Below are 15179 nucleotides of genomic sequence, written 5' to 3' on the forward strand. Positions count from 1 at the left end.
TGCTATCAATATGTCATCACAGTCGAAGTGAAAAGCAGGTAACTCGTTTCTGAGTGACACGTGTGTTAAATGAATTCTGAACTTTGAAATATAGGGTAGAGAGAGTGAGAGACGAAGTAATTCAAGGCAGATGACGACTCTTCTCAACATTTTCCGCATATTCTAGATTATTTTGAAAATGACAATCTTGGAGGCTTTTGTTTCCAAGTTATCTTTGTTATTAAAATTCTAAATAAAATAACAAGAGGAGTGCTATATGGTACGAAGGACGTGTACGAAACGCACGAAACAATTTCTGATAATAAATAATAAATTAAAATGCTAAACAGAAAAATAAAATAGTAAACTTTTGATAACATAGCAAACTTTTGATAGCATGGCAAACTTTTGATTCTATGCCACTAATCCTGTTAATCATGGAAGCTCTCTGCGTCTCCCATGGAGCAAATTTTTGTATTCCAAAAAAAAAATTAAACATAAATTTTAGAATCTACTTTCTTGAATGATGATATAGGAGTACTTTATATATAATGGGTATTTATATTAGTGAGGGAAGTGTATTTAAAAAAAGAGAAGTGGATATAACAAATGTCAATCTAATAATCCAAGTTGAATTTGATCACCAAAATAAAAATAACAAAAATTTATGCATTATATAGTATCATGAAATTTATTAAAAATAATTCAAAAATCCAAAATGAATTCTTTAACTGCAGATGCTCTAATCATCATACAGCTCCACCACTATAATGTGGTCTTGTTATATTGGATTCATCGGATTGAGGGTGTATTGTTTCTAAAAAAGACTAAATTTTTTCACCTAATGTTATACTGGATTCATCGGAATCTTAATTAATTTAGTCAACCAATTCTATGGAAGCACCAACATTCTATTTCACTTCGTATGGAGAGCTACCAAAGAAGCATAAACTCCACCATCAATCTTCATCAACGCATCATGTCCTCCCTTCTCAGCAATCGCCCCATTTTTCACCACTGCTATAATGTCAGCACCTTTAATTGTTGTGAGGCGGTGAGCAATAACGACAGTAGTTCTATTCACAGACACTCTATCAAGAGCCTCTTGAACCACACCTTCTGATTCTGCATCAAGTGCACTAGTTGCCTCATCAAGCAAAAGGATTCTTGGGTCTTTCAGAATGGCTCTTGCAATGGCTATGCGCTGCTTTTGTCCTCCTGACAATTGTGTGCCTCTTTCTCCAACAGAGGTGTCATAACCATGTGGAAGAGAACTGATGAACTTGTGTGCATTGGCTGCTTGTGCTGCTGCAATTATCTCTTCCTCTGTGGCACCTCCCTCTTTGCTATAAGCTATGTTGGCACGAATGCTATCATTGAAAAGAATAGGCTCTTGACCAACCAAACCCATTTGCTGCCTCAGCCAGTTTAGTTTGAATTCTTTTATATCCACTCCATCAATTAGTATGCGTCCAGAGTCAGGGTTGTAAAATCTCTCTAAGAGGCTGATCACTGTTGATTTTCCACTGCCACTTTCTCCAACCAAGGCAACGGTCTACACACACATATATCAACATTGTTATCATATCAATCTCAAATTAGTATATTTGTACAACCCAAAAGCTTAATTGTTAGAAGGAAAAAAAAATTAGAAATAGTTTCTTCTGTGTTTTTTTCGTACTGTTCTCCTATTAGAATTAGAGTTTTACTTCAGTCATGTATATTAACATTTAAGCCTAACCTTTATTACACGGATTGTTGAGATGAAACTCTGTTTTTTTTATTAAAAAGCAACACTAGAAACATATAGGAAACTGTATCTAAGTTTTGTTGTTACTGAAAATGATTAGTGATTACCTTTCCAGTTGGCATGGTTAGACACATGTCTTTGAAAATTTGAATATTAGGCCTTGTTGGGTAACAAAAGCTGACTTGTTGAAGTTCAATTTCACCTTTTACTGTGTCTAATGTTGTGCCCTCATCACTGCTGGAGTCAATAGCTGGTTTGCTGTCAAGAATTTCAAATATTGAGGCTGCAGAATCTTTGGCCTTGTTAGTATCTGGAGCCAAGGCACTACTCTGGGAAACACCAACTGCTGTAATTGTTAAGGCAAAGAAAACCTGCACAAAACCTATAGTAAAAACCAGATCAGAAGAAAACATCAAATTAAGGTGGGCCATTATAATCACATACCTTGAAAACCTCTCCAAAAGTTGCTTTCCCATGTTGCACAAGAATAGATCCTATGTAGAAACAGAAAGCATTTGTGCAGTATAGAACAACAAAAGAGAAACCTAATCCTGCACCACTAACAAGCCCCAACCGAACACCTTGTTTTTCTGGCCCTGAACATTTCTTCCTGTACATTTCCATCACCTTTGGCTCAGCACAGAATGATGCAACAGTTCTAATGCTACCAACAGCATCAGTTGCCACCTGACTTGCCTCCTCATACATCACCTATAAAAGACAAAGGACTCTTGTCAACATATGCTTACTTTCTAATTTCTATTGATGGAATCAGCATAACTAAATTTAGACCAACCTTTGCATCTGCACTGAATCCTTTTACAAACTTGGTCTGAAGGTATCCTTGTATAAGCAACAAGGGTGACACGGCCAGAATTACAAAAGCCAGAATCCAATTAGCAGTGAATGCTATAACTAGACCTGCTGAGACTGTTGCTATGTTTTGCACAATGAGGGCCAAGGTGTCACCCACGAGGCTTCTCACTGTTGAAGCTCCAGTAGCTAACCTTGCACTAACTGCCCCACTGCATGCCAATTCATTTGAGTTAGATGACTTGAAAGAATTAACATGAGACATTGAATGTGTCTTTATTTTCTCTTTCATTATTGGATGTGAATAACTGAATATCACCTGAAGTCCTCAACATACCTTGAATTTGAAGGACGATCGAACCAACTGATTTCTTGGTGCACAACCTTGTTAAATGTCAACGAACAAATTCGTTCTATAAGTTTTCCACCAGCTATCCCAAATAAGTAGTTTTGCACTGGTATAGCCACCAAAGTGACAACCCCCAAACCAACAAATAAAAGTGACCAAAACTCAGAATCTTTCCTGAGCTCATTTGGAGGTTTATAGAACGTGTTAATTGCTGATGAAAGCAAGAGTCCAAATATAGGGAGAATAACACCATGTATTGCTGCAGCAATGGATCCTAGTAATAAGACAGGAACCTCTGGCTTGTTCAGCTTGGCCAAACGGTTAATGGGAACCTTTTGGTTCTTCTTATTATCAACTTCACTACTTTCAACATCCTCATTATCTCCTTCTCCAGACTTATGCAAAGGAATTTGATAAGGAAGAGCTAAGCCAAGTGAGAGAGAGTGTCTACTGCTTGTTGAGCCTTGACTTATTGATCTTGCAAAGGATGTTCTCTTAGTTAAAGATCTAGCCATGTGACTATCTAAGTTGAAGCTGTTGTTATTTGACTTATCTGCTTCTGATTTTCGGCTCACATCTGCTCCTTTATTTCCTTCTTGTAAACGAATAAGCTGAGAATAAGAACCATCAGCATCCTTGATCAATTCATCATGAGTTCCTGCATATAAAGAGAAAATGCTAGAGTGAATACTTTTGATTCATGTTATGAAACAGACAGCAGTTTTTCTTAGTATACTAAACATGATAACAAAACAGTTCGTTCAATTTTATTACCTTTTTCTACAATTTTTCCCTGATGAATCACTGCTATTATGTCAGCATTTCTAATAGTTGTTAAACGATGTGCAACAACTACAGTAGTCCTTTGTGACATAACTTTTTCTAATGCTTCTTGGACAATACGTTCAGACTCAGCATCCAATGCACTAGTAGCTTCATCAAGAAGAAGGATTCTTGGGTTCTTCAAAATTGCCCTTGCAATTGCTATTCTTTGTTTTTGCCCACCAGAAAGTTGAGTTCCATGCCCTCCAACCATTGTGTCAATTCCCTACAAACAGAATAATACAATTTTATTAACTTCAAATAATCTTAAAGAAAAAAAAGAGAGAGAAACATAAAACTTGGTTTGGTTCAGTTGTGTAAAAGAATGTCATACCTGAGGCAGCTTATCAATGAACTTTTTGGCATTAGCAAGTGTTATTGCTGTTGTTATCTCCTCATCTGTTGCACCTTCTTTCCCGTATGCTATGTTCTCTTTAATACTAGCTGTAAACAGGATAGGTTCTTGACCAACAAGCCCAATCTGTTCTCTAATCCATCTAACTTGAAAATTCTTCAAATTCACACCATCTATAAGTACTTCTCCAGCTTCAGGATCATAAAATCTTTCTAATAAACTAATTATAGTGGACTTCCCGCTTCCACTTTGACCCACAAAAGCAGCAGTTTTTCCACTTGGAATATAGAATGAGAATCCGGAAAAGATCTGAACATCTGGCCTTGCAGGGTATCTGAAGTGAACATCCTTGAGTTCTATATCTCCCCTTATTTCTTCCAAGACAACACCATTGGTGTCATAAGCATCAATTTTTGGCTTTCGTTTAATTGTCTCAAACATCTTATATGCTGCTGCTTGGCCTGCTGCAAATGCATTTACGCACGGAGCTGCCTGACCAAGTGACCTAGTTTAACAGAATAACAAGGGATGTAAATTGAGTAAATAAAATAAGATTGTGACATACAATTAAAGCATGATGAGCATCAAACAAAACCAAATTAAAGCTCTATATACTAAAAGAAAATCATGTCTAACTTACATTCCACCAGTATTGATTGACATGATAATGTTGAAGACACTTCCACCATCATAGCCTTTCTCAATGATCAGTTTGGAACCATACCACATGGCAAGTGCATAGGTGCAAAAAATAATCAACAAGAGTACTCCCATTCCAAACCCTGAGGCCAACCCTTGTTGAACAGTTGTAGCATAAGCAATTCTTAACTTATTATTATATTTCTCTATTGCTTTTTTCTCACCAGTAAAAGAGGCAACCTGGTTAAACATCAGCAAGAAGTCAAGGAATATGCTTAAATACAAAAAACAATGCGTATATTATCTATCATTAATTTCTGTGTCTTACTGTTCTAATGGCTCCAACTGTTTGTTCTACAACAATTCCAGCTTCTGCATAAGCAGCTTGCCCGCGAGTTGACATTTTTGCCATCATCATGGACATGATTCCACCAACAACAACAATGCAAGGAATGCATGCAAGCAAAACTAGACAGAGTTCCCATCCTTTTGTAAAGGCTATGACAAAGCCACCAAAAAATGCTGAAACAAGTTGTATAAACTTCCCAACCTGCCAATAACTTCAATTCATGTCAGTTCTTTTGCTTTTCATTATATGATATACAATACTTGGTTCTTTCCATACACAAAAGGAGCATACCTTTTCTCCCATGGCATCTTGAATGAGAATGGTGTCACCAGACATTCTCCCAATTACCTCACCAGTTGTTGTTTCAGTGTCAAAGAAGGTAATGTCCTGCTTCAATATAGTTTTCAAGTACAAGCCACGGATCCTTGCTGCTTGTCTTTCTCCTGTCATCATCCAACATGATACCTCTGCAACATCCAATAAAACAACCCTCATATCAGAATGCTGAAATTATTGTTGGAAAACTACAAAGTTCCAGGCAAATAAAGATAACAAAAGTGTGCGTGTCTGTGTGTATAAGCATAAAGGGTAGAGTCCAATTAGTTTGAATCGTCTGGACTCAACCCCTTTATGTTTATGTACACTGGCTTACTTTGACGTTCTCCAACAATTATCTTCAAAGACTGAATCACAATATAGTAGTCTATAACAAATAGATAAGCACAAAATCTTACGTAGAAAAGAGGTAATTCCAGCTCCAAAAGCCACGTAAACAAATAACAATGCAACCTGAAATTTGAAGTGCCAGTGCCAACACAAATAAGTTAGTTTGCGAACATACATGCATGATCTATTTTAATGGAATAGTAAATACCGAATGGGCATGGCATGCAATAAGGCAAAGGCTACAAAAGGAAACAAAAAGAACCCTTCATTCAAGAAACCTGCAAGGCACATGCCAAATTAATTCATGTTAATTATTATACCTTAGAAACTTCCTGGACAATGTGGGAGGGATCAGTGGAGCCAAATGCGTTGATCATCTTCCCAAAAATGAGGGACATGAGAGGTTGCGACATCCCATTAGCCATGGCACTGATGACACCAATGATCATCATAGTCATGTCAAGGTGGTCTGCAAAGGTGAAAAGCTTGTAAAATGGAACCTTTTCTTCGACTTTGACCTTGGCAGCTTCTTCATCTTGTGCCATGGCTAATGGGGTTAGGAGCACACCTAACCCTCACGTAGAAAACAAATTATGGAGAGGAAGACAAGAGTCTGGGTGATAGGATATGTCCTATTTAAATATGAATGCATACGCGTATTAGTCTAATTTTGGCAAAGTATATGAACCGTGACATGCAATGTTGCTATATTTTTAGAAATAATTTTTGCCACCCTTCTAGAAGTACTAACAATACGTCAAATTATGTCAGAATAATTCAAACAGAAAATTTAAAAGAAGAGAAGTTAAGAATAATATGCAAAGATTAGTAAACTAATTAAGAGAGAACTATTCAGTTCATAAATTCATTATTACTTTAATTTGCTCAAAGCCTATGCAAATGTTGTCGGTTCTCATAAGTGATGATCCTTAATGTTAAGAAATTAATAAAGATCAAAGATATATGGACGATTAGAATTAAAGGGAGAGTGGACATTGAGCACAACCAAGAAGTTAGGCTCGTCGGATAGCACACATAATAAGCCAAACTTAATTTTATTATTATACTCATGCGCACATGCATGTATGACAACATATTACATATATATTAATTCATCAATAATAATTCCCCAACACATTTTACTTTCACTGACATTGTGCAACACACACATATATACCTATATAACAAGTTAGCAACCCTTCACTATATATATATATGTGTGTGTGTTGCAGGTGCTAGATAGAGGCGTTGGTAAATTTTTCATCGTCTGTGATCCTCATATGCTCCAAGTAGGACTTTCCATTCAACTTATTATGAGTGAAGTAATCTTTGATATACTCCTCTACTACAATCCTTTTGAACAACGGGGGATGTTCTGGGTTTGTGAGGCTAACTGCAGGTCCAATCTCAGATTGAAACTTGGGGAGAAAGAACATAGCAACGGATATCCTTTCCTTTTCTGAATTCACTGTTGCCCTGTGCTCAACACTTTTGTATGCCCCATTGCTCATAATCTGTAAATCAAATCAAAATCACTTTATTATTTTCCACAAAAACAATCGTTTTATTTTTGGAATATTTTTTGTTCAATCTTTCTCTTCTGTTTTTAATCAATTGCACTAATCTTAATTCTTACTTGTATCAAAAGTTACGATTATCGAAAAATTAATATGGTACATAAAATATTTTTGAGTGTAAACTTATTAAGAGCTGGAAGTTTCATTTTGGTCCCCTTATTAATCAACAAAAATATAAAAAACGAGTTTCATTTTCATTTTCTATTAATATAAAGATTTTTACACATTTTAATTAATTATGGATATTATATAACTTTTAAATTAGTTATCAATTATAAAAGTCAATAATATTATGATATGCATGACGATTTATTATTAGATTACAGTGTAAAAGATATTTCTACTAGCACCTAAATTAAATTCTTTAAACAATACATAATGTTTTCAATATTAACATTAGTTGTTTTTTAATTTATTTAATAATGGTGGGGTGGGGGGATCGTACGTTATTCATATATGATTTTATCTAAAAAATTCACATAAGAGCAAATTCCTTCTCTAAATTGAAGTGTTGACTTTGGATGTTTAGAAAATTTTTGGTTTAAATGTTTATTTTTTGTTTTTATTTTTTGAAAATAATTTCTATTTTAAAATTTTTAAGATTTAAAAATATATATTTAGAAGAAAGTATTTTAAGGTGTCACTATTTTTTACTTTTTGAGAAAAAGTTGAAAGTTTGGGACATTTTTCTAAAATATTTTTAGGGAAAATATTTTTTAAATTTAAAACAAATCTATTTTTACTCTTATTTTTTATTTTATTTAAAAATAAAAATAAAAAACACTCAAATTAAGTGTCACCTTAGTTTTCTAGTTTTCTATTTGAAAAAGTCTCTAATGATTATTTAGACAATTTTCTTGCAATTTTTGTTCAAACTATGATTTTGATATTACAAATAAAAGCCAAACATACTATCAGTAATTAAAGAGATTAACATTTTTTATACTTACATAAAAATAGTAAATTTTAGGCATATAAAATATATCTTTAAGGTAATTATTTTAGAAATATTAAATAGAAATGGATAAATAGATATAAAATAAGGGACCCATTTACACTAGTATAAGATATAACACTCTTAATAATTTTATACAAAACATGTTTTCTTATATATCTAATTTTTAAATTATTATTATTATTATTATTATATATATATATATATATATATATATATATATATATATATACACACACACGCATACATATACTATCTTGATTATATAAGTAAATTAAATTTTATAAAAAATAACAATTATAAAAATATAATTAAATCATTCTTATTTCTATATATTTCAAAAGGGTTTATTACACTAATTATGATATCTACCAATGAAAGTATTAAATAATTTTTAAATTAATTAAAAAATTATTTAATGATTTAGGAAATAGAAACTTTTAATTTTGTCATAAAATTGTCCAATTAAAAGATTATTAAAGGGTTTGTGGTGTGTGAGTTTCACTTAGTATATCTATATAAATCAGTCTCATAATTATTATTATTATTATTATTATTATTATTATTAAAATGTACATTTTGTTTTCGATAAAAAATATCCAAACTTTTTTCATTGAATAATTTAATTTTAAGGGAATTATAATAACTCAAACTTAATAATTTAATAGTGAAATATGATTTAAACTAAATTTCTTGAAAGGAGAGAATTTAAATTCAGATTTTATAAATTGAAAAATAATATTATTAATTATATATATTAGTTCATTTCTAATTATTAATTTAGTTTATAAAAATATTTAACACATAACTTTATAAGTAAAAGGGATAAAAGGTTAAGATATAGAAAGGTAAAAATATACTTATATAAAAAAGATTGAACGCGTCATGCTCAATAAAAATAACTATTATTTCTATAAAATTTAATTTTATTTCTAAGAAAAATACATATAAAATAATTTATTTTAATTATAAATAAATATAATCAAATTCATCGGCGTTTATGATACAGCATTAGCTTTTTATATAGAAATTATTTAGTGTTTCTAGTTATATCATTTTCGTTCGATAAAAATAGTCTTTGATTGTTTTGTACAAATAAAATATGGAAGGTTCTAACTACCACAACCTCCAAATGAAAGTGTGTGGTCAGCAGTTCTCCTTCTATTTGAATAAATGTTTAGGGTCAATTTCTTTTCTATTTAACCATCTTTCCCATTCAAATACATGTGGAGTTTCAATGCAAGTTATTTGACTAATACTATCTCTTAAGATAGTAACTTCAAAATGAAAAAGTCTCTAGTGGAGCTAGGTCTCTAGTAGTATAAATTAATTAAATAAGGATTAGGTCAAAAGACATGTAATTAAAGCTAATCCACTTTGTAACTTGTAAGCAAGGTTAAAAATAATAATAAATTTGCTAGGATCACGCACAGAATAAATGAAAATGAAAATGAAATATATTTGGAGATATGATATCCACAAATTTTGGAAAGGACTTGCGTATTATATTTGACTTCTCAAAGATTTTTGAGACCTAGCTCCAGTCCCCGAAATCCACCATTTAACATATAAACATAAAAAGTGATAAAAGAAATTATTGGTATGATAAAAAAAAATAGGAAAAAAAATTGATATAAATATTATAATTAAAAATTATTAGTATAAAGAATATATTAAAGAAAACAAAATTGATTTTAGAGAGGACAATAATCCATATATACAAACCTCTATAATGTCCCCAATGTTGACAACAAGGGCTTCTGAGATGACGTTCACTGGAATCCAAACCCCATCTTTCTTAATTTGCAGCCCATTCACTCCATTCATTTGGTTAAGAATGGTTATTCCTGTTGCATCAGAATGAGCAGAGAGGCCCATAACTAACTCTGGTTGAGGGCATGGAGGGTAGTATGTCATCCTCATGTTTTGTATCCCATCCTCAAACACTTCCAACTCTCTCTTCTCTATCTTCAGGGTTTTCCCTAGCAACCCCATAAGTATCATTGCAAGGTTTTGCAATTCCTCAATGTATAACTCTAAGATATTCCTGCATGTAATATGCATATATATAAAATAGATCAAATAATTAATATATCCATGTGCACAAAGATAGATAGAGAATTTATATATATACAAGAAATTCTCTCAAAAAAATTATAAGATTAATTTAATAATAAATTAAGGAGACAAAAAAAATTGTCCTAAATTTGATTTCCCCTGCTAACAACTAACATTTAAAAATAAAATAAATATCAGAAATTTATGGGTTTTGATAAAAGTCTCTCCCATACAGCATGTTGAAAACTCATTTAACTAGCCACTAGCTTAGTACCAAAACGCTTAGATTCTTAAGGATACCGTACCATAGCAACTCTCATATAATTAAAGTATAACTTGCTAAATTAAAATACTGCTTTTAAATAAATAAATATAAATATATATATATATATATATATATATATGCAAACATACCTGAGTGATGAAGGGAGCTCGGGAAAAAGATGTGGATTTCTAATACTACGAGGGTTGATTTTCATGAATAACCTATCACCCCAATCAAGCTTTTGATCCTCTGATCCAATCACAGTTCCGTAGCCTTCAACATCACCTGGCCTTACCTTGTATTTCATCTTTTCTTCCATGGGGAGCATGAAGAATCCCTCAACTTCATCTTCAAGTGTTTTCATCACTACTGAGCTTATTCCATGCTCCACCAACTGCATACATTAAAGTAGATATAGATTCAGAAAAATAAATAAACAAGAAATCAAAGATATCTATTATCTATATATAGCTAACTAGTGGCAAATAATTAACGTGGAGTGTTAAATATAACCTGAAAGAAACCCCAATCCCTACAAGCTGAGGTCAATTTTTCTAACTCAAGTTCTATATCTTCTCCATGGATCAATTTTTTCAGGTTGATGGTTGGGAGTGCGTGACTAAAGGTTTCACCTGCGAGAAGTGAAGGTTCATTATTGTGTAGTTGAATGTAACGTTGAGGAACTGAAGTGAGTGGTTTCTTAATGAGCTCCTGAATACTCATCGCTTCTTCAACTTCCTCACGTAATATTGCTGATTGAGAGAACACCATGTTGTTCCTCACGTATTCGTGTGTATTTATACAACCTTTGAAGAAATTAACTTTAAGATATTTATGAGGGGGCAAATTAAATGTTTTGGAGGCGCGCGCCAAAGGAGTATGTATACTCGTGAGGCAGATAAAAGATCTGTAAAATTAAATAATAAATATGCTACCAGTAGTGCGCGTGATAAAATTAAATTTTAAAAATAATAAGACAAATGTAATGTTCACAAGTGCTTACGCCCATGGATAGAGTAGTTACAACTCCATAAAACTGTTTTGTTCGGAGCTATTTGAATAGTTTGTAATTTGATAAAGTTATTTTTCATTCCGACTTGTACACTAATCTTTTAGTAGTGGATCTTTACTTACGGTTTCATCAAACTAGAGTCTATCCGTTTTATCACTTTTACTCAGAAAAAAATAAATTGAAATCGTTTATAAAAGTATTCGTACGTGCAACTCGTGAAAATCATATTATTCAAATGCATAAAGTGTGGTCGGTGCATGAAATCGAAATAAACTAAAATTGATGTCGACGACAAGAAAACTAATTTATATGATTGTGTGCTGTGTGAATCTGCAGCCTTGACCAGGCCTTTTAAATTCTAAATAGATTTATCGCTGTCCATATATATTAAACTTATATCCAATTTTAAGAAATGATACAAACCCAGATTAAAAGGAATAATGCCAATATATACCAAGTTTAATTTGCAGTTGCATGTTCGGAATCAAGTAATGAAAATGGCATTTCACTGAAGAAGAGGAGAGAAATATATATATGACTTTCATTTAATACGTAACATCTGATTAAAAAAAAAAAAACTAAAGTACCATATCAAAGTTATTCTTTTTTATCTTTTATCTAATTAGTCAAGACACTTTATTTGACTAAGTGGTAAGTTTTCAGTTTTCCACACATGTATGTAGATATTAGAATTATTTAGTATTAACTGTGTATCAATGGCCTGATTTCCTCTCGTACTGTGAGTCTTCAAGAGTGTAGTCCAAGGCTGGCGATGATGGAGAATCATTTACAAGGATTTTAATGCTCAAACGTAAGAGAATTAATGCGTAGCTTTTTGGTGTACGACCCCTCACTAATTACTCTTGGATGAAGGTGACATGTGTTTGCTTAACAATATCTGATCATTCAATTCATTCGATTCTTAATTTGTCTAAAGTTTGCTATCGTGTAGAGCTGTTAGGTTCTTAAATTGGTGGCGTACGTGTTTGGTGGTTAATTTTTGGACCACTCTAAAACTAGCCCAAAATATTAAATTTTGAGATAGCATGCCTTTATTAAAAGAGAAATTAATTTTTTTTAACACCATCGGAAAATAGATAGAGATAATTAGAAGAATAGAAAAAGAAAATAATAAATGTGATACGAGAATTAATAAGAAAAATAAGGCAGAGAAAAAAAAATAAGGTAAGTACACGTGAATAAAGAATAAAAGCGTAAAAAAATAAAAAATACAGTACAAATTAGCACGGGTTCGTGCACCTTACTGGCATATACGTCTTAGATGCACAGTGTTTGATTTTATAGTATTTCATGAATGTGTTTTTTATATTTTATTAATATTATTTAAAAACTTAAAGGTTCTCATATACTATGGCAGCCATATGTAATAGCGTGTTAAGTTAAAATTAATCTGGTTAAATTATTAATTTGATGGCAAATTAAGGTAATTTTATTATCCTCGAAATATAATCTAAAGTTCCAATTTCATTTCAACGTTTTTCCGTTGTCACTTTCATTTCGGAACTTAATAAAAGTATATATAGATAACACCTACATGACTCTAACGATGTTTAATTTATTGGTTAGTCTTACATGGTGTCCATCATGTTGATCTAGTTAGTCATATTCACTAAATTATCACACAGCACTTCCCAAATTTATTATATTAAGTTGATATAAATAGAGTAGAATGTAATATTTAAATAAGTTTGGAATTTAATGTCCATATAATTTTTTTTTCTGATGTAAAGTCAATATAAATAAACCTGCATGAAAGTAATGAGTTATATTATTTAAATAAATTTTGATTTTAGTATCATATAAATAAACAAAAAAAATTGAACGAGTATATAAATATTTTTTTTACAAGAACGAATATATAAATAATTAAACCTTATAATAGTGGAAATTAGTGTAGAATTTACTCTAAATAATATATTCAGTTTGTTTTTCCCTTTAGGTTTGGTGGCCTATAATATTAGAGGTTTAATCCTTCTTTCATATTATCACAATTAATGCATGTAGCAATATGGTCCGGATAACACGTTGCAAGAGTAAAGTCCCATATGAAATGATCATTGATTTTTTTCAGTATACATGAAATATCTATCATGCATCGAAACTATTTATCAGATACTAATTTTTTAATTGTGAAAATTATATTATTTTTTTAAGATAGTTTATTATTATAAATGAGTAATTTTTGTTAAATGATTCTATGAATAAATATTTAAATATAAGATATTAAATTTATTTTTTATTGTAAGTTTTTTTTTATTAAAAAAACAATTTCATAATTTTTTAACTTATCAGAATTTTTTTTAATATTTAATACATATGTTAATAACAATTATAATTGTATCATAGTGGTTTGTAAGATAACTTTTAAGTTGATTTTATAATAATATTTTTGATTTAAAAGTTAATCTTGATAATCATTATATTTTGATAGTAATTCTAATAATAATAAGTAGTAAACATTGAAACAGTGAAGGTTTCAAAAAGAAATATAAATTAAAAAATAAAAGATTTATAAAAATATAGTAAAATAAAGAAATAAAGAAATATAAATTTATTAAAAGTAAGAATGAATATATATATATGATTTCTTTCTGAACCAATAACCAATTTCAATGTGTGATGTTGTCAATTTTTTAGAAATTATGTGACAATAATTTAAATCATAAAAAATTGAACATTAGAGATTTTATTTATAAACTTTAAATTTTATGATTTTGACACATATATAACAATATTTTTAAATACTCAAATTTAATATTATTTGATGATTTTTTTCGAACTTCAAAATAATCTTACTTCTAAGCGCTTTAAATGTCACACGTATTTTAATAAATTTGTTAAAAATATTAACAGACAAATTCATTAAAATTATATAAATTCTATAACTTAGACAAGTTTTACATTGTAATAATGGTAAGAAATAGTCAAATATTAATTAGACTAATACTAGGGCCGGGGCATACCAATTAGCTAATCTTTTATGTTTTGTTTGAATTAGAAATGAAAATAAGAAAAAAAAGTAGGAAAAAATAGAAAAAATATATTATTTGGATGAATAGAAATAAAAAGGAAATGAATTGAAAATTTTTCCTTCACTTATTCGCATGATTAGACAAGAGAGTAGAAATAAATAAAAATGATATGAAAAGCATTTTATATTAGTTAAAAAATTATATTATTATTTCTTAACATAAATTTATCATTTAATTATTATTTATTTTTATGTTATAAAAAATTAATTAGTTTAAAATAATTAAAACAAAAATAATTTAATAGTATTTTTTATAAAATTATTGTTATTTTAGTCTACTAAATATAATTGAAAGTATAAAAAAGTAAAGATGTGTTTGATGCACAAAGATACGTACAGTAGAAGAAGAAAAGAACAGATCTGTTCTAGAACAGAACAATTCACATGACTACCTTTTTATTTTGTTCATTGTTTGATAAACAAAGTACAATATAATCATAATAATATAAAATTTATTAAAATATTTCTTTAATTTATCTAATATTCCTTGTGAACTGTGTGCGAGATCAAGCCAAGAGCTACTTGAAAAATAAAAATG

At 30.5% G+C, this 15179-nt stretch overlaps 2 protein-coding genes across 2 annotated transcripts; both read right to left on the reverse strand.

Moving 5' to 3' along the window:
* Positions 1-644: 644 nt before the first annotated feature.
* LOC100792531 (ABC transporter B family member 9) lies at positions 645-6443 on the reverse strand. Its single transcript, XM_041008299.1, has 12 exons — positions 6043-6443; positions 5781-5845; positions 5348-5546; positions 5036-5257; positions 4709-4947; positions 4048-4573; positions 3666-3939; positions 2880-3549; positions 2526-2754; positions 2174-2440; positions 1837-2100; positions 645-1534 (listed from the first exon to the last, which is right to left on the reverse strand). Exons 1-12 carry the CDS (start codon positions 6265-6267, stop codon positions 896-898), a joined length of 3819 nt encoding a protein of 1272 aa, XP_040864233.1. The 5' UTR covers positions 6268-6443; the 3' UTR covers positions 645-895.
* Positions 6444-6734: 291 nt separating this feature from the next.
* Positions 6735-11462, reverse strand: LOC100802619 (codeine O-demethylase). The gene is made up of 4 exons (XM_003542911.5): positions 11091-11462; positions 10727-10971; positions 9980-10301; positions 6735-7236 (listed from the first exon to the last, which is right to left on the reverse strand). The coding sequence occupies exons 1-4, from the start codon at positions 11346-11348 to the stop codon at positions 6958-6960; spliced, it is 1104 nt and encodes a 367-aa protein (XP_003542959.2). The 5' UTR covers positions 11349-11462; the 3' UTR covers positions 6735-6957.
* Positions 11463-15179: the final 3717 nt, after the last annotated feature.

Source organism: Glycine max, chromosome 13 (genome assembly GCF_000004515.6).
Source record: "Glycine max cultivar Williams 82 chromosome 13, Glycine_max_v4.0, whole genome shotgun sequence".
Taxonomy (NCBI): domain Eukaryota; kingdom Viridiplantae; phylum Streptophyta; class Magnoliopsida; order Fabales; family Fabaceae; genus Glycine; species Glycine max.